The sequence below is a fragment of the Oncorhynchus nerka genome, linkage group LG14 (genome assembly GCF_034236695.1).
Source record: "Oncorhynchus nerka isolate Pitt River linkage group LG14, Oner_Uvic_2.0, whole genome shotgun sequence".
In the NCBI taxonomy this organism is placed as follows: domain Eukaryota; kingdom Metazoa; phylum Chordata; class Actinopteri; order Salmoniformes; family Salmonidae; genus Oncorhynchus; species Oncorhynchus nerka.
The window spans coordinates 25,383,433-25,402,911 of record NC_088409.1 but is presented as its reverse complement, the minus strand read 5'-3'; the positions used below and the strand labels follow the sequence as shown (position 1 = coordinate 25,402,911).

Sequence of the window (19,479 nt, the reverse complement as noted above, 5' to 3'; positions counted from 1 at the left end):
TCTGCGCATCTAATGTTCTTGGTATTTCCTTTTGTGAGTTGGGGATGCATGAAGTGATGTTTGCCTTTTTACATTGAATAATTTACCGTCCAACATTCCTGTGTTTTGGCTTTGTAAGTATAGCCCAGGTTTGTGGAGGGAAACCTTTCTATTCAAGCAGACTCGTCTGTCTCATGAAGAGCTGTGAATAGAAGTGACTGTTTGCACTATCCTCCTAGTTATGTGGGAGTCAATTTGAACATTTAACTTTGGCCTGATTTTGACTACATTCTGATCTAAAGTGTGATGTTATGTCTACTGTAAATATGAGCACTGCTTTTGCAACTGTACCTTTGCCCTTGAAGTCCTGCGTCCACGTGTATGTGTAGACTACCATCTTCTTTGGACGCCAGGTCCCAGTAAATTCTTAATGGACAACTGGAAAGAGAATGTGGTAAGTTGAAGTTGAACATTTTCCTCTTCTGTTCATGCTGCTGGTTTGAACAGTGACTACAATAACTCAGGTCTGTGTACAGTTCCTTCAGAGAGCATTCATACACAGATTTATTCCACACTTACAACCTGAATTAAAATCTTACCCATCTATATTTTCAATAATTGTATTGAAAATTAACAGAAATTAATTTACACAAGTATTCACAGCTGTAATCGCTGCCAAAGGTGATTCTAAGAGCTTTGCCAACGTGGACCGTACAATATCTGCACGCTTAAATTCTTCAAGCTCTAAGTTGATCATAGCTAGACAGCCATTTAAGTCAACTTGGCCACTTGAACAACGTCGTCTTGGTAAGCAACTCATGTATATTTGGCCTCGTTTTAGGTTATTGTGCTGCTGGAAGTTGAGTCTTCCAGTGTCTGTTGGAAAGCAGACAACCAGATTTTCCTCTAGGATTACACATGTGCTTCGCAATATGCCTTTTATTTTCTCTTCAAAAACTCTAGTCCTTGCCGATGACAAGCAAACACACATGCTTCAGCCACCACCAAGCTTGATAATATGAAGACTGGTATGCAGTCATTTTGTGTTTGCCCCCAACAAAACACTTTGTGTTCGGGATATTAAGTGAACTTCTTTGCTGCATGTTATGTGGTATTGCTGATATGGGCAGCATAGCTGTATGCAGAAGAATGTGCTTTTTGTAGCCTTAATGGTCCATGTATCCAAGACCTTCAAATTCTTCTTGGTGTGATGTAATTTGTGGATTAAAATAAAGACTAAATTATGTCAGTGGACATGTTTCATAATATTGAACAAAGGACACCAAGTCTATGCTGCTTAGTTTAATTCAGATCAAACAGCACAGTTCAGAATATCAACATTGTTTTGAAGAAATACTTTAGTACACAAAGTGCACTAAGTATTATGGTAACAATGTAATTTGAAATAAAGTTCATTTTTTGGGGTTAATGTTTTATTTCTCCATTCATACTCTTGACCGTGCCTTGCTGCAGCACCAGGGATAAGGATCCAGAGGGGCCTCATTTCAAAACATGTTACTACACACAAATTATGCCTATGACCAAATACACAATTAATAATGTGATTTACAGATTTTACACTCAATTGAGATTTCAGGAGGCGGCGAGAAGACCGAAAAGAAAGACATCCACCCAATGAAGAGGAAGATATCCAAGAAGTCTCTGGTCTTTGTTCCTCAGAAGATTGCCTGCAAAACAAAAATGGTCAACCCCAGCATTCTACTCCCCAGTTGTGTGAGTGCATTAGTGTGTGTGCCTCACATTTAGCCACAGGTGTAAGCCACATCCAGGTACTTGTAGGTTCCTACACAGGGATCTCCATACAGAGAGTTGGACGCCGGGACGTCACACTGGCTCTTCCCAGTACACCTGTGTCAACGACAGGTACAGGTTCACACTACAGTCATGTTTCTACAGTCCAGGTTCACACTACAGTCCAGGTTCACACTACAGTCCAGGTTCACACTACAGTCCAGGTTCACACTACAGTCCAGGTTCACACTACAGTCCAGGTTCACACTACAGTCCAGGTTCACACTACAGTCATGTTTCTACTACAGTCCAGGTTCACACTACAGTCATGTTTCTTCTACAGTCCAGGTTAACACTACAGTCATGTTTCTTCTACAGTCCAGGTTAACACTACAGTCATGTTTCTACAGTCCAGGTTAACACTACAGTCACGTTTCTACAGTCCAGGTTAACACTCCTCATGTTTCTACAGTCCAGGTTAACACTAGTCATGTTTCTACAGTCCAGGTTAACACTACAGTCATGCATTTCTACAGGTAGAAGTTAACACTACAGTACACTGCAGGTTTCAGTACCTCTTTGCTACCTTACTGGTGGTTATGGATTGGCTCAGGCAGTTGGTGTTGGCTAGTTGGTTAGCGGGCCGATTAAAGGAACACACTAGCTGGTCACGTCGGCCATAGTTGGCACTGTGGATCTGGATACTACCTTCATCTGAGGGAGAGGAGGAAGGAGAAAGGGGGATGAGGTAAGGCTGGATGTCTTTGGTGTACAAGTGATGGTAATAAACAGTGTATAATACTGCTCTACTATATCATCATATGAGATGTGACTACACTGTACAGCAGTGTTGACCAGCTTACAACATTCTAATAGAGCAGCATACTACCCTGCATCCCACTGCTGGCTTGCTTCTGAAACTAAGCAGGGTTGGTCCTGTTGAGTCCCTGGATGTGTGACCAGATGCTGCTGGAGGTGGTGTCTAAGGGCCAGTAGGAGGCACCTTTTGCTCTGGTCTAAAAAAAGATCCCATAGCCCTGTGTAGGGTGCAGTCTTTCTGATGGGACGTTAAACGGGTGTCCTGACTCTCTGGTCACTAAAGAGCCCATGGCACATATCATAAGAGTAGGGGTGTCCTGGCTAAATTCCCAAATCTGGCTCTCACACCATCATGGTCACCTAATCATCCCCAGCTTACAATTGGCTCATTCATCCTCCTCTCCCCTGTAACTATTCCCCAGGTCATTGCTGTAAATGAGAATGTATTCAGTCAACTTACTTGGTAAAATAATGTATAAAAATAGAGCCCCAAATTCTCGTGGGGCATCGGAGCCGCCCCACACTCTCGTAGGTGTTGAATTTATTATGGATAAATGAATAAACAATATCCCCATTTTAAATAGAATTGTATAAGAAGAAATTGTGGGACAGGACAAGGAGTAATAAAATGTTAATGAACACCCATTTGTTTCTGCCTAGTTGGAATGGTTGTGGACTGTGTAAACACATAAGGTCGTTAGCCTATGGTTGACCCAACTGAAACTTAGCTCTGGGGTTTTTAGATAAGGCAGTGAGTGCATTCCTAGGGTTTCTGTTAATTAAAACTGTCAGTTAAGTGGTGATCGATAATGTTGAGGGGTCAAAAGTTATCTGGGAGTGTGTTAGTAAGTTAGAATGAACTTTTCACCTTACTTTGTCCCGGACGAGAGGAGGGGATTCGGTTAAGGCTGTGAAATGACGTCCTGATCTGTATATAAACTCATGCATGTGTTTAAGTGGGAGCGCGCTCCGAGAATACATTCTATTACCTATTATTTAAAGACTGGTCTGCGTCTATTTTATGCAAACAAGAAATCTTACAAATTCTCATAAAATAGAATAAGGGCTTTCAATTGATGAAAGCACATTGTTATAATTAAATTATACTAACAGTAGGGCATCAGAGCCTCACCACATTCTCGTAGGGCATCAGAGCCTCAACACATTCTAGAAGGGCATCAGAGCCTCACCACATTCTAGTAGGGCATCAGAGCCTCACCACATTCTAGTAGGGCATCAGAGCCTCACCACATTCTAGTAGGGCATCAGAGCCTCACCACATTCAAGTAGGGCATCAGAGCCTCACCACATTCTAGTAGGGCATCAGAGCCTCACCACATTCTAGAAGGGCATCAGAGCCTCACCACATTCTAGAAGGGCATCAGAGCCTCACCACATTCTAGAAGGGCATCAGAGCCTCACCACATTCTCATAGGGCATCAGAGCCTCACCACATTCAAGTAGGGCATCAGAGCCTCACCACATTCAAGTAGGGCATCAGAGCCTCAACACATTCTAGTAGGGCATCAGAGCCTCACCACATTCTAGTAGGGCATCAGAGCCTCACCACATTCTAGTAGGGCATCAGAGCCTCACCACATTCTAGTAGGGCATCAGAGCCTCACCACATTCTAGTAGGGCATCAGAGCCTCACCACATTCTAGTAGGGCATCAGAGCCTCACCACATTCTAGTAGGGCATCAGAGCCTCACCACATTCTAGTAGGGCATCAGAGCCTCACCACATTCTAGTAGGGCATCAGAGCCTCACCACATTCTAGAAGGGCATCAGAGCCTCACCACATTCAAGTAGGGCATCAGAGCCTCACCACATTCAAGTAGGGCATCAGAGCCTCACCACATTCAAGTAGGGCATCAGAGCCTCACCACATTCTAGTTGAACATCAGAGCCTTCACACGTGATGCTGCGTGCTGCCAAGACAAAAACAGGAATTACACACCACACTGGCCACTGCTGGGCAGACATAAATAAAAGACATACATTTTCATAGCAGACATTAGCCTGGTTTAGTGTTTTGTATTAATATACATAGAAACAGACTGACTTGCTGGGAGGCAGGTGTAGGTGGTTTCCAGGTATTTGTAGATTCCAACACAGGGGTCAGAAGTACGGAAGACTTCAGTGTTCACTTCACACACCTGTTTCCCATTGCACCTGGGGGATATCAGGAGGTAAGATGAGCTATGGCTGGGATTTAATCAAACGCGGTGTCAACAAGCATGCAGCGCTTGACATTTAAAGCAAACATTTGCAGTGTTTACTGTGAACATCAGGAAAATTGGCTTTAAAAAGGCACATTGATACTGCAATGTGCTTTTCAACAAAGTGCCTCTGAATCCCAGCCTGTCTTTATCAAATAAACACTGTGTGACTGAGTGTACCACTGAGTGTACCTCTGAGAGGACCTCCAGGGTGCCTGTCTTTATCAAATAAATACTGACTGTACCTGTGTGAGAGGACCTCCAGGGTGCCCGTCTGTGAACACTGTGTGTTGGTCAGCTGGTTGGCAGGTCGTCCTTCTTTGCAGGTGGTTCCGTCAGTCCTTCCATACAGAGCTCTCTCAATGAAGATCACTCCAGAATCTAGCAGGGCAAGAAAAACAATGTAAAGAAACAGACAGCACTATGGAGAGACCATCAGGATAGAATGTGTGTGTTCTTACCACAGATCAGGAACTGGACGTTTTCTCCATTGTCACAGGTGACCACTCTCGTCGCTGAGTGAGAAACAATCACATATACACTGAACAAAAAATAAAACGCAACAAATGTGTTGGTCCCATGTTTCATGAGCAGAAATAAAAAATCCCAGACGTGTTCCATATGCAAAACAGCTTATTTCTCTTAAATGTTTTACAAATTTGTTTACATCCCTTTTAGTAAGCATTTCTCCTTTGCCAAGATAATCCAGCCACCTGACAGATGCGTCAAATCAAGAAGCTGATTAAACAGTATGCTCATTACACAGGTACACATTATACTGGGAACAATAAAATGTGCAGTTGTCACAAGACAATACCACAGATGTCTCAAGTTGAGGGAGCGTGGAATTGGCATGAATGTCTACCACAGCGGTAGCCACAGAATTTCATGTTAATTTGTCTACCATAAGCAGCCGCCAACGCTGTTTTAGAGAATTTGGCAATATGTCCAACCGGCCTCACAAACGCAAACCACGTGCACCACCAATCCAGGACCACCACATCCAGCTTCTTCACCTGCGAGATTGTCGGATATGCCCTCCGACGAAACATCACATGCAAAGCGTCAATACAGAACTAAGATCAAATCGTACTACACCGGCTCCGACGCCCGTCGGATGTAGCAGGGCTTGCAAATGTTTACAGACTACAAAGGGAAGCACAGCCAAGAACTGCCCAGTGACAAGCCTACCAGTCGAGCTAAATTACTTCTATGCTCGCGTCGAGGAAAGTAACACTGAAACATGCATGACAGCATCAGCTGTTCCAGATGACTGTATCATACTCTCCGCAGCCGATGCGAGTGAAGCCTTTAAACAGGTCAACATTCACAAGGCCGCAGGGCCAGACGGATTACCAGGACGAGTACTCCGAGCATGCGCTGACCAACTGGCAAATGTCTTCACTCACATTTTCAACATGTCCCTGACTGAATCTGTAATACCAACATGTTTCATGCAGACCACCATAGTGCCCAAGAACACGAAGTAAACCTGCCTAAATGACTATCGACCCATAGCACTCACATCTGTAGCCATGAAGTGCTTTGAAAGGCTGAACACCCTTATCCCAGAAACCCAAGACCCCACTCCAAAAAGCATACCGTGCAAACAGGTCCATAGATGATGCAATCTCGATTGCACTCCACACTGCCCTTTCCCACCTGGACAAAAGGAACACCTATGTGAGAATGCTATTCATTGACTACAGCTAAGCATTCAACACCAGAGTGCCCTCAAAGCTCATCACTAAGCTAAGGACCCTGGGACTAAACACCTCCCTCTGCAACTGGATCCTGCTCTTCCTGACAGGCCAACCCAGGTGGTAAGGGAAGCTTACAAAACATCCGCCACACTGATCGTCAACACGTGGGCCCTCAGGGGTGCGTGCTCAGTCCCCTCCAGTACTCCCCCCTTTACTCATGACTGCACGGCCAGGCACGAATCCAACGCCATCATTAAGTTAGCTGATGACAACAGTGGTAGGCCTGATCACCAACAACGACGAGACAGCCTATAGGGAGGTCAGAGACCTGACCGTGTGGTGCAAGGACAACAACCTCTCCCTCAACGTGATCAAGACAAAGGAGATAATTGTGGACTACAGGAAAAGGAGGACCGAGCACGCCCCCATTCTCATCGACGGGGCTGTAGTGGAGCAGGTTGAGAACTTCAAGTTCCTTAGCATCCACATCACCAACAATGTAACATGGTCCAAGCACACCAAGACAGTCAGACTAAAAAGACTTGGCATGGGTCCTCAGATCCTCAAAAGGTTCTACAGTTGCACCATCGAGAGCACTGTGACAGGTTGCATAACTGCCTGGTAAAAAGAAAATGATGCGCTCACACACAATCACCAACATACCTGCAGCTGATAGTGTACAGCAAACTGCAGCCAGCACTGAAACACATCACACAGCTAGTTCAGCTTTTCTAACCTTGGTCAGTCTCATCGCAATTCTTTACAGAAGAGTAGTGTACAGCATATACAGTAAGTATATAAGTAATGTACAGTATATAGTATGGTACTGCGTATAGACAGACATGGGACATCACCTAGTCCTCAGATAATACAGGATGCTGTATATTAGACCTGGGTCATACTGTTGATATTGGACTTCAATTACTTTCAATACAAACTGATATAGAAACATCTGGAAAATACTGGAATGTATATTTTAAACGCCCTCAAATACATATTTTGTTACAAGTCAGTCAGTATACTCACAGGTGAACGCAGTCAGTCTGACAAGGAGCATGATGCTGGATACAGGTGTGGTAGTAGCTGGTTCAGTTGTAGTAGTAACAAGTAAGATGTTACAGATGGTCACCTGGACAAATACACCTAACATTTATTGATACTTGCAGAGAACAGATCCTTGTTTACAAAGCATCAACCAGGAACACAAAGCACAGCAGATTAGCAGTCAACTCGGCAACACAGAACTAAAATCTCAGGCCAGCTCAAACCACATGTACTGTGTGACGGTGCGGTCCTCCCGTTACGCAATCACCACAGCATGAAGCCCATTTTAGTTATCGTTGGGTTTTATTTTCTCTGGGTGTCAATCTACCTGTGATTATGTCACGTAATACAGTTTCAGCAAAAAGTTTAGTTAATTCTCCACGGGAGACAATCTAATTAACCAGTGCTTAATTTTAGCCGGCTGGCACCCTCCTGTTTTAAACATTCGTTGGGAACCTTTTTTGCCAGACTCAGTACCTCTCCCAGAATTTCATTTTTTTAGCTTCACTTTTCCCAATGTGAATATTATAATAAAAATATATCAAAGTTAATTCGAGTTGCCTCATTGGCAATTCTTCCATACAGGCCATTCCCAATATTTCAAATACAATCACAGGAAAAGACCGGTTGGCTACCAAAATTATTTTGATCAGCTTCCAAATATTGTGGTACAATGTAAAAACGAGAGAGATGGTCTTTTGGCAGGAACATGTCAGACATCTCCTGTGAGATTACTGCCCATCATTGGGTGAGTCAGTGACACTGGTAGCTATTTTCAGTGTCACTGACTTGCCGAATGATGCGCAGTACTCTCGCCGGGGATGTCTGACATGTTGTGCCAAAACACCATCTCTAGACTAACTTCGTCCTCATATTGTAGCCTACAATATATGCATCTCCACACACCTAGGCCAAGGCTATTGATGGATTCAAGACAAGGTGGTTTTTATTGAGCTCAGAGTCAGTTTGTCAGTGTCAAAGTAGCCTGTCATTGTGATCATTTGTGCACTATTAAAGATTCTGCCAAAGTCAGTCATGTAGAATTATGCAGAATTGCATTCAATGTATTTATATAAAAGGCCACATTTTTCCCAGACCCTAAGCTACAAAAAAAGTTACCCCGTGTGTGTAGTTCTACTCTATGCCACTATACACATGCACAATCTGTTCTCAGAACATTTTGTATTATTCTATACTTAAATCCATAACACTCCATTTAGTATGATAAATCACATTTCATACGGTATGTATTAATTTGAGAACATCTACCCATTTTGTATGGAACATTACAATTTTAAATTCATATTATGTTACAAATTTGCAAAAGTAATCAAATGTTACAATTCTAGATAGGAGGTAGGCAGCTGACGTCATATAGCTTGATAACGTTAGCTAGGCTAGGCGTTACGTTTAGGAGCTAAGGGGTTAAGGTTAGCTAAAAGGGTTAAGGGATGTGTTAGCTAACATGCTAAGTAGTTGCAAAGTAGCTAAAAAGTAGCCAGTAGTTGAACATTTATTATTAGCTAAAGTGTCAATGTTGTTTCAAACTCGTCACCTTTGGGTTGCTAGAAATTTGCCTTATACACCCACCCTGCCCAACCACCATGCTTACATTTGTCTTAAGTAACCATACTGAATCATTCTAAACTGAGTGTTCCGGATTTACTTTTACTACGTATAGTCTGAGACCAGGCTGCAATGCGATGAAATGCATACAATGCTTTATTATAAAAGTGATACTCCTTCATGCGTTCCGGTACCTCAGAATTCCCCAGGTCACCACCCCCTTCTCGCTCTCACTTTTTGTTCCGGAACCTACCAATTAAGCACTGAATTTAACAAAGTTTCCATGCGCAGGTCTTCCCATATTCACATAGATGACTACACCATGTGATTGAATCGCAAGACAGCATTATATTGGTTTTTCATTTCAATAGTACAATCGCCAGTTACCATAGATAACATAAACATAACATAATTTACGACATTTGCTATGTCATTTGTTGTTTCTTTATTGGACCAATTACACGTGTACACTTTGATTGTTTCAAGTTGTTTGTATTGTTTGCTTATCTCACCCTGAGCTGGCTTGTTTCTCCTGCGTCTCTGAAAGGAGCGTGCTTAGGTATTAATGATTATATATCCTATGGCAGACGTCCCCAATTACATTCAGCCGTGGGACGATTTAGGTTTTCGGGAATTCTATTAATGCCCCTGGCCTGCGCCCCGGGTGAACCCGGTAAGCGTTGATTGCCTTCGTTTTGAACCAGGCCGCCTCCCGGCATTGAGCTGGGTGCCCCAAATTTGGTCGGATGGAGAATTGTACACACCATGCTTACATCACTGGGCCCGTAATCAACCAATCAAACTTTATTGTTATGGTAATATTTACCTAATTTGTCAAATCCTAAAAGAGGGTTAGCAACCTTATATTGTTCAATGAACGGGGAGAATTACTGTCGGAAGATGGAGGAACCTGGGGTTTTGTTTGACACTACTAGTGAGTCGAGTGAAGCTTATAGTACAGAAAGTGAGAATGAGTGGGTTACAGTGGCGAAGACAAAGGTAAACAAGAAAAGTAAAGCTAAGTTGGAAAATAGGGAACCACTAGACTCGTTTTTGGTCCTAGTCAGGGTTTTGGATGAATGCTACTTGGGAAATCCGTTCAATGTCTCCAGGAAAATCTGTAATGTGTTGGAAGACAGTGTGGAGTCGGTGAGAGTCACAAGAAATTGTCTTATTTTTGTTTATGTCTGCGGAGCAGAAGAAGCTGTGTGTTGAGCAGTGGCGACCCGTCATTCAGGGCAGGTGGGGCTCTGAGACCAACATTTTTAGCAACAAATGTATAAATATTTTTTTGGGGGGGTGCTTGCCTGTTTGCATGTTATTTTGGCATTAATACGTGTCACATGTCAGTTTGAAACAATGTAAACATATATATATATATTGAGTTAATAATAAAGCTGCATACAAACATGGGCTGTGGTTCAAACTCAAAGTAGACAGCCCTCGGCTCTTGGGGGAATCCCTGCTGCTTTGTTTGTCTTTGGTCCAAATGATTCGCCAAGCAAGGGAAGTTTGCAACACAAGCCCCTCAGCCCTCGTTTTTTAATGGAGTTTGCGAGTGTACAATTATGTTCACTTCAGAGCCTGAAAAGCCCCATAATTCAGTTTGTAAACTTAACCTAAACTTAAGCCTGAACTTAACCTCAACGTCAATATGGAGTCAACATACAAATGTAAGTAGCTACCGGTGGCTGAAAACACAATCATTGCGGGATGAACAGCTGATGAATTTCTGGGCAGAGGCGGTCCATTTAAAAATCATTGCAGCTGGGAAGTCGGGAATAAACAGCTCAAACTGGGAAAATATATTTTGAACCTTCATTCAACTCAGAATTGTAAATCTGTCATCTTTCTCTTTGATGACAAAATTTGTCCACAAGGACAGCCGCGCCATTTTCCTGTTCAAGCATATCACAACAAGTGAGTCCAAAAAGGTCTTATGCTGCTTCATAAATGATGTACTGTAGGATACCAGAGAGATATCTATATTGTAGCTAAGAAAGTAATACTAAGTGTATGTTGTGTAGTAAGCTGTTAGTAGCCCATGTGCCTCACCCTAATAATTTGGTCTATTTTCACCAACGTGGTATTGTAAACACATTGTTCCTGGCCGGTGTGTGCTTGTTTACTAAATTGTTTTGTACAGCTCTGACAGTGCTACTGATAGTAGTGATGGCGCTTGTTTTTTTTAAAGGCACTAAATGAGGCTGAATTAACTGTTTCACTGCACTACAAGGCTCTGCTGAAAGCCAGGTGTAACAGTGGTAAGGTGTTGGGACTCTGCTGTTGGGACAGCTTTATGTAGGCCCTAACAGTTTGTGGGCACCGTTTGTCACCGTTCTAGGGCAATTCATGTATTGTTTAGTGTTGTTGTGTAGTTGCTTTACTGGCATGCACCCACTTTAAGAAATAATCATTTTTGCTTCACTAAGATTTACATTCTAAAATCGCCACTGGTGTTAAGACTCAAAAATATATAATAGGAATGTTTCCTGTATGGATTTAAAAAAAAAAAATTATTTCACCTTTATTTAACCAGGTAGGCTAGTTGAGAACAAGTTCTCATTTGCAACTGCGACCTGGCCAAGATAAAGCATAGCAGTGTGAACAGACAACACAGAGTTACACATGGAGTAAACAATTAACAAGTCAATAACACAGTAGAAAAAAAAATGGGCAGTCTATATACAATGTGTGCAAAAGGCATGAGGAGGTAGGCGAAAAATACAATTTTGCAGATTAACACTGGGGTGATAAATGATCAGATGGTCATGTACAGGTAGAGATATTGGTGTGCAAAAGAGCAGAAAAGTAAATAATAAAAAAAAAAAAACAGTATAAAAACAGTATGGGAATGAGGTAGGTGAAAATGGGTGGGCTATTTACCAATAGACTATGTACAGCTGCAGCGATCGGTTAGCTGCTCGGATAGCTGATGTTTGAAGTTGGTGAGGGAGATAAAAGTCTCCAACTTCAGCAATTTTTGCAGTTCGTTCCAGTCACAGGCAGCAGAGTACTGGAACGAAAGGCGGCCAAATGAGGTGTTGGCTTTAGGGATGATCAGTGAGATACACCTGCTGGAGCGTGTGCTACGGATGGGTGTTGCCATCGTGACCAGTGAACTGAGATAAGGCGGAGCTTTACCTAGCATGGACTTGTAGATGACCTGGAGCCAGTGGGTCTGGCGACGAATATGTAGCGAGGGCCAGCCGACTAGAGCATACAAGTCGCAGTGGTGGGTGGTATAAGGTGCTTTGGTGACAAAACGGATGGCACTATGATAGACTGCATCCAGTTTGCTGAGTAGAGTGTTGGAAGCCATTTTGTAGATGACATCGCCGAAATCGAGGATCGGTAGGATAGTCAGTTTTACTAGGGTAAGCTTGGCGGCGTGAGTGAAGGAGGCTTTGTTGCGGAATAGAAAGCCGACTCTTGATTTGATTTTCGATTGGAGATGTTTGATGTGAGTCTGGAAGGAGAGTTTGCAGTCTAGCCAGACACCTAGGTACTTATAGATGTCCACATATTCAAGGTCGGAACCATCCAGGGTGGTGATGCTAGTCGGGCATGCGGGTGCAGGCAGCGATCGGTTGAAAAGCATGCATTTGGTTTTACTCGCGTTTAAGAGCAGTTGGAGGCCACGGAAGGAGTGCTGTATGGCATTGAAGCTCGTTTGGAGGTTAGATAGCACAGTGTCCAATGACGGGCCGAAAGTATATAGAATGGTGTCGTCTGCGTAGAGGTGGATCAGGGAATCGCCCGCAGCAAGAGCAACATCATTGATATATACAGAGAAAAGAGTCGGCCCGAGAATTGAACCCTGTGGCACCCCCATAGAGACTGCCAGAGGACCGGACAGCATGCCCTCCGATTTGACACACTGAACTCTGTCTGCAAAGTAATTGGTGAACCAGGCAAGGCAGTCATCCGAGAAACCGAGACTATTGAGTCTGCCGATAAGAATATGATGATTGACAGAGTCGAAAGCCTTGGCGAGGTCGATGAAGACGGCTGCACAGTACTGTCTTTTATCGATGGCGGTTATGATATCGTTTAGTACCTTGAGCGTGGCTGAGGTGCACCCGTGACCGGCTCGGAAACCAGATTGCACAGCGGAGAAGGTACGGTGGGATTCGAGATGGTCAGTGACCTGTTTGTTGACTTGGCTTTCGAAGACCTTAGATAGGCAGGGCAGGATGGATATAGGTCTATAGCAGTTTGGGTCAGGGTGTCTCCCCCTTTGAAGAGGGGGATGACTGCGGCAGCTTTCCAATCCTTGGGGATCTCAGACGATATGAAAGAGAGGTTGAACAGGCTGGTAATAGGGGTTGCGACAATAGCGGCAGATAGTTTCAGAAATAGAGGGTCCAGATTGTCAAGCCCAGCTGATTTGTACGGGTCTAGGTTTTGCAGCTCTTTCAGAACATCTGCTATCTGGATTTGGGTAAAGGAGAACCTGGAGAGGCTTGGGCGAGGAGCTGCGGGGGGGCGGAGCTGTTGGCCGAGGTTGGAGTAGCCAGGCGGAAGGCATGGCCAGCCGTTGAGAAGTGCTTATTGAAGCTTTCAATAATCATGGATTTATCGGTGGAGACCGTGTTACCTAGCCTCAGTGCAGTGGGCAGCTGGGAGGAGGTGCTCTTGTTCTCCATGGACTTCACAGTGTCCCAGAACTTTTTGGAGTTGGAGCTACAGGATGCAAACTTCTGCCTGAAGAAGCTGGCCTTAGCTTTCCTGACTGACTGCGTGTATTGGTTCCTGACTTCCCTGAACAGTTGCATATCACGGGGCTATTCGATGCTATTGCAGTCCGCCACAGGATGTTTTTGTGCTGGTCGAGGGCAGTCAGGTCTGGAGTGAACCAAGGGCTGTATCTGTTCTTGGTTCTGCATTTTTGAACGGAGCATGCTTATCTAAAATGGTGAGGAAGTTACTTTTAAAGAATGACCAGGCATCCTCAACTGACGGGATGAGGTCAATGTCCTTCCAGGATACCCGGGCCAGGTCGATTAGAAAGGCCTGCTCACAGAAGTGTTTTAGGGAGCGTTTGACAGTGATGAGGGGTGGTCGTTTGACTGCGGCTCCGTGGCGGATACAGGCAATGAGGCAGTGATCGCTGAGATCCTGGTTGAAGACAGCGGAGGTGTATTTGGAGGGCCAGTTGGTCAGGATGACGTCTATGAGGGTGCCCTTGTTTACAGAGTTAGGGTTGTACCTGGTGGGTTCCTTGATGATTTGAGTGAGATTGAGGGCATCTAGCTTACATTGTAGGACTGCCGGGGTGTTAAGCATATCCCAGTTTAGGTCACCTAACAGAACAAACTCTGAAGCTAGATGGGGGGCGATCAATTCACAAATGGTGTCCAGGGCACAGCTGGGAGCTGAGGGTGGCCGGTAGCAGGCGGCAACAGTGAGAGACTTATTTCTGGAGAGGGTAATTTTCAAAATTAGTAGTTCGAACTGTTTGGGTATGGACCTGGAAAGTATTACATTACTTTGCAGGCTATCTCTGCAGTAGACTGCAACTCCGGCCCCTTTGGTAGTTCTATCTTGACGGAAGATGTTATAGTTGGGTATGGAAATCTCTGAATTTTTGGTGGCCTTCCTGAGCCAGGATTCAGACACGGCAAGGACATCAGGGTTAGCAGAGTGTGCTAAAGCAGTGAGTAAAACAAACTTAGGGAGGAGGCTTCTGATGTTGACATGCATAAAACCAAGGCTTTTTCGCTCACAGAAGTTAACAAATGAGGGTACCTGGGGACATGCAGGGCCTGGGTTTACCTCCACATCACCCGCGGAACAGAGAAGGAGTAGTATGAGGGTGCGGCTAAAGGCTATCAAAACTGGTCGCCTAGAGCGTTGGGGGCAGAGGATAAGAGGAGCAGGTTTCTGGGCATGGTAGAATATATTCAGGGCATAATGCGCAGACAGGGTATGGTGGGGTGCGGGTACAGCGGAGGTAAGCCCAGGCACTGGGTGATGATGAGACAGGTTGTATCTCTGGACATGCTGGTTGTAATGGGTGAGGTCACCGCATGTGTGGGAGGTGGGACAAAGGAGGTAACAGGGGTATGCAGAGTGGGTCTAGGGGCTCCATTGTGAACTAAAACAATTATAACTAACCTGAACAACAGTATACAAGGCATATTGACATCTGAGAGAGACATACAGCGAGGCATACAGTAATCACAGGAGTTGAATTTGGAAAGCTAGCTAAAAACAGTAGGCGAGGCTAATCCGCTAGCACAACAAACAGCAGGTAAAATGGCGTTGACTAGGCAACGGGGCCGACAGGTAAGACAAACAAGCAGAAAGGAGTACCGTGATTAATGGACAGTCCAGCGTCGTCAGCTATGTAGCCAAGAGATCAGTGTCCAGGGGGCAGCGGTGGATGGGCAGGGGGCTGGGCTGGCGAGTGTTATCCAGGTTTAAAAAAAAACTAACAATGACTAACTAGCTTGTAGCTAGTTAGCTGGTTAGCGTCTGGAGGTTCTTGAGTGTGTCATAAAAATAAAAATAAGAGTAAAAGTAATAGCGATTCCGTATCACATTGGGTGAGGCAGGTTTCCGGAAGGTATAAACAAATTAAAAATCAAAAGAGATAGAAAGTAAATGGGGTCAGAGAGTGATTGGGACGCGGTGGTTCAGACGGTTAGCAGGCCTGTGCTAACAAGCTAACAGTTCGTAGGCCCGAGCTAGACAAGGTAGCAGTTAGCGGACCGGAGCTTGACAAGCTAGCCGTTAGCAGGCCGAATTAGCAAGCAGGGAGATAGCGAGGGCTAGATAGTTAACCTTTGGGGGACGTCGCGATGGGGTGAGTCTGTTTATTCCTCTTCATGCGGTGAGCTGGAGATACAGCGATTCAGAAAGCTCGCGGGCCTTGGCCAGCAGATGGATCTTTGGCGATGTCGCAGCGGAAAAGCCTGTTGAAACCCCCTCGGACGATTATGTCGGCGGACCAGTCGTGATGGATCGGCGGGGCTCCGTGTCGGCAGTAGAGGGTCAGTAGAGGGTCCAGGCCAATTGGCAAATTAGGTATTTTTGGACCTCTTCGGCTAGTCGGGAGATGGGCTTAGCTCGAGGCTAGCTCCAGGCTAACTGGTGCTTGCTCTGGGACAGAGACGTTAGCCAGGAGTAGCCACTCGGATTGCAGCTAGCTATTTTCGATGATCCGGTATAAAGGTTCAGAGCTTGCGGTAGGAATCCGGAGATGTGGTAGAGAAAAAGCAGTCTGATATGCTTTGGGTAGATGTCGCGCTGGTGTCCTAGTTAGCGTTGAAGACCGCTAGCAGTGGCTAGCTAGTAGCTAGTTAGCGGCTAGCTTCTGATGAGGGTTCCGATTCTAAAGTATAGAAAAAGCAGATCCGTACCACATTGGGTGATGCGGGTTGCAGGAGAGTATATTCAGCCTGTAGTTGGAAAGTGAGATTAAAATATGTACGAAATATATACAGAAAAAAAAACGAGGAAAAACTATATTTACACTATACAGGACGGGACAAGACAAAACACACGTCTGACTGCTACGCCATCTTGGAGGGACAAGACCCTTTCATGGCAGGGAGGCTATCAAGAGGGTTATTTATTGGGTGGAGCAAGAAATTAAGGCAGAAGATATAACGGAAGACATAGATGGAGTTGTTGGTGCACGCCGATTGACCTGTATGGTGGACGGAGAAAAGAAGTTCACTTCATCCATGCTACTGTTCTTTGATGAAGAGTCTCTCCCTTCTCATATAAAGTTAGGATTCATGAGATACCCTGAAGAGCTTTTGTGCACAAGCCTCTTCAGTGTCATGAATGTAAAAGATCTGTCAAGTGTGTGCAGAAGGGAAGAATATCGTATACCAGATGAAGGCAAATTCTGCAAATGTGGAGGTGAACATGTGCCTGAATTCTTGGAGAATGAGGTGGCAAGGGTAAGGAGTGTCCAGTCTCCTATCTGGAGGTGTTGAGAAAATTGGAAGGAACGAGTGGCGGGGAATAAGCAATGGTGAAACTGAAAGTGCGAACCACTGCTTTTAATCAGGGCAAGGTGTCTGGTAACATGACCGAATACAAACAGTGCAGCTATTCCCTCCGCAAGGCTATCAAACAAGCTAAGCGTCAGTACAGAGACAAAGTAGAATCTCAATTCAACGGCTCAGACACAAGAGGCATGTGGCAGGGTCTACAGTCAATCACGGACTACAAGAAGAAATCCAGCCCAGTCACGGACCAGGATGTCTTGCTCCCAGGCAGACTAAATAACTTTTTTGCCCGCTTTGAGGACAATACAGTGCCACTGACACGGCCTGCAACGAAAACATGCGGTCTCTCCTTCACTGCAGCCGAGGTGAGTAAGACATTTAAACGTGTTAACCCTCGCAAGGCTGCAGGCCCAGCGGCATCCCCAGCCGCGCCCTCAGAGCATGCGCAGACCAGCTGGCCGGTGTGTTTACGGACATATTCAATCAATCCCTATTCCAGTCTGCTGCTCCCACATGCTTCAAGAGGGCCACCATTGTTCCTGTGCCCAAGAAAGCTAAGGTAACTGAGCTAAACGACTACCGCCCCGTAGCACTCACTTCCGTCATCATGAAGTGCTTTGAGAGACTAGTCAAGGACCATATCACCTCCACCCTATCTGACACCCTAGACCCACTCCAATTTGCTTACCGCCCAAATAGGTCCACAGACGATGCAATCTCAACCACACTGCACACTGCCCTAACCCATCTGGACAAGAGGAATACCTATGTGAGAATGCTGTTCATCGACTACAGCTCGGCATTCAACACCATAGTACCCTCCAAGCTCGTCATCAAGCTCGAGACCCTGGGTCTCGACCCCGCCCTGTGCAACTGGGTACTGGACTTCCTGACGGGCCGCCCCCAGGTGGTGAGGGTAGGCAACAACATCTCCTCCCGCTGATCCTCAACACTGGGGCCCCACAAGGGTGCGTTCTGAGCCCTCTCCTGTACTCCTGTTCACCCACGACTGCGTGGCCACGCACGCCTCCAACTCAATCATCAAGTTTGCGGACGACACAACAGTGGTAGGCTTGATTACCAACAACGACGAGACGGCCTACAGGGAGGAGGTGAGGGCCCTCGGAGTGTGGTGTCAGGAAAATAACCTCACACTCAACGTCAACAAAACTAAGGAGATGATTGTGGACTTCAGGAAACAGCAGAGGGAACACCCCCCTATCCACATCGATGGAACAGTAGTGGAGAGGGTAGCAAGTTTTAAGTTCCTCGGCATACACATCACAGACAAACTGAACTGGTCCACTCACACAGACAGCATCGTGAAGAAGGCGCAGCAGCGCCTCTTCCACCTCAGGAGGCTGAAGAAATTTGGCTTGTCACCAAAAGCACTCACAAACTTCTACAGATGCACAATCGAGAGCATCCTGGCGGGCTGTATCACCGCCTGGTACGGCAACTGCTCCGCCCTCAACCGTAAGGCTCTCCAGAGGGTAGTGAGGTCTGCACAACGCATCACCGGGGGCAAACTACCTGCCCTCCAGGACACCTACACCACCCGATGTTACAGGAAGGCCATAAAGATCATCAAGGACATCAACCACCCGAGCCACTGCCTGTTCACCCCGCTATCATCCAGAAGGCGAGGTCAGTACAGGTGCATCAAAGCTGGGACCGAGAGACTGAAAAACAGCTTCTATCTCAAGGCCATCAGACTGTTAAACAGCCACCACTAACATTGAGTGGCTGCTGCCAACACACTGACACTGACACTGACTCAACTCCAGCCACTTTAATAATGGGAATTGATGGGAAATTATGTAAATATATCACTAGCCACTTTAAACAATGCTACCTTATATAATGTTACTTACCCTACATTATTCATCTCATATGCATACGTATATACTGTACCCTATATCATCGACTGCATCCTTATGTAATACATGTATCACTAGCCACTTTAACTATGCCACTTTGTTTACATACTCATCTCATATGTATATACTGTACTCGATACCATCTACTGTATCTTGCCTATGCTGCTCTGTACCATCACTCATTCATATATCCTTATGTACATATTCTTTATCCCCTTACACTGTGTATAAGACAGTAGTTTTGGAATTGTGAGTTAGATTACTTGTTGGTTATTACTGCATTGTCGGAACTAGAAGCACAAGCATTTCGCTACACTCGCATTAACATCTGCTAACCATGTGAATGTGACAAATAAAATTGGATTTGATTTGATTTGGTAGTAGAGCCACCAAGACCAGTGAAGGCTTCTCATCAACCAAGGGAGAGTAAAATGCTACATGTTAAAAAGGTGGACTTAGTATTATTTATTGCAATTATCATAAACTGTACAGCACAAGCGAAGAAGAAGTCTAACAAAATTGGAGTCATTGGAGTCAGGGTGGTGAG

General features: G+C 45.1%; 1 protein-coding gene across 3 annotated transcripts; it reads right to left on the bottom strand.

Moving 5' to 3' along the window:
• Positions 1-1,266: 1,266 nt before the first annotated feature.
• Positions 1,267-9,700, bottom strand: LOC115124121 (L-rhamnose-binding lectin CSL2). 3 transcript variants are annotated; one of them, XM_065027104.1, is made up of 10 exons: positions 9,598-9,700; positions 7,502-7,604; positions 7,139-7,174; positions 5,234-5,287; positions 5,018-5,153; positions 4,616-4,725; positions 4,437-4,481; positions 2,307-2,445; positions 1,741-1,848; positions 1,267-1,667 (listed from the first exon to the last, which is right to left on the bottom strand). In XM_065027104.1, exons 2-9 carry the CDS (start codon positions 7,530-7,532, stop codon positions 1,743-1,745), a joined length of 657 nt encoding a protein of 218 aa, XP_064883176.1. In that variant the 5' UTR covers positions 7,533-7,604; positions 9,598-9,700; the 3' UTR covers positions 1,267-1,667; positions 1,741-1,742. The 3 variants fall into 3 exon arrangements, with proteins under 3 accessions (XP_064883176.1, XP_064883178.1, XP_064883177.1); XM_065027106.1 differs by lacking the exon at positions 4,437-4,481; XM_065027105.1 differs by lacking the exon at positions 7,139-7,174.
• Positions 9,701-19,479: the final 9,779 nt, after the last annotated feature.

Excerpts from the sequence above, each read along its gene's own strand:
- LOC115124121 (XM_065027104.1), bottom strand. The coding sequence starts at position 7,532 with ATGCTCCTTGTCAGACTGACTGCGTTCACCT. Across the intron at positions 4,726-5,017 it reads CTGGAGGTCCTCTCACACAG|GTGCAATGGGAAACAGGTGT; the intron begins GTACAGTCAGTA and ends GATATCCCCCAG. Across the intron at positions 1,849-2,306 it reads ACCAGTAAGGTAGCAAAGAG|GTGTACTGGGAAGAGCCAGT; the intron begins GTACTGAAACCT and ends TCGTTGACACAG.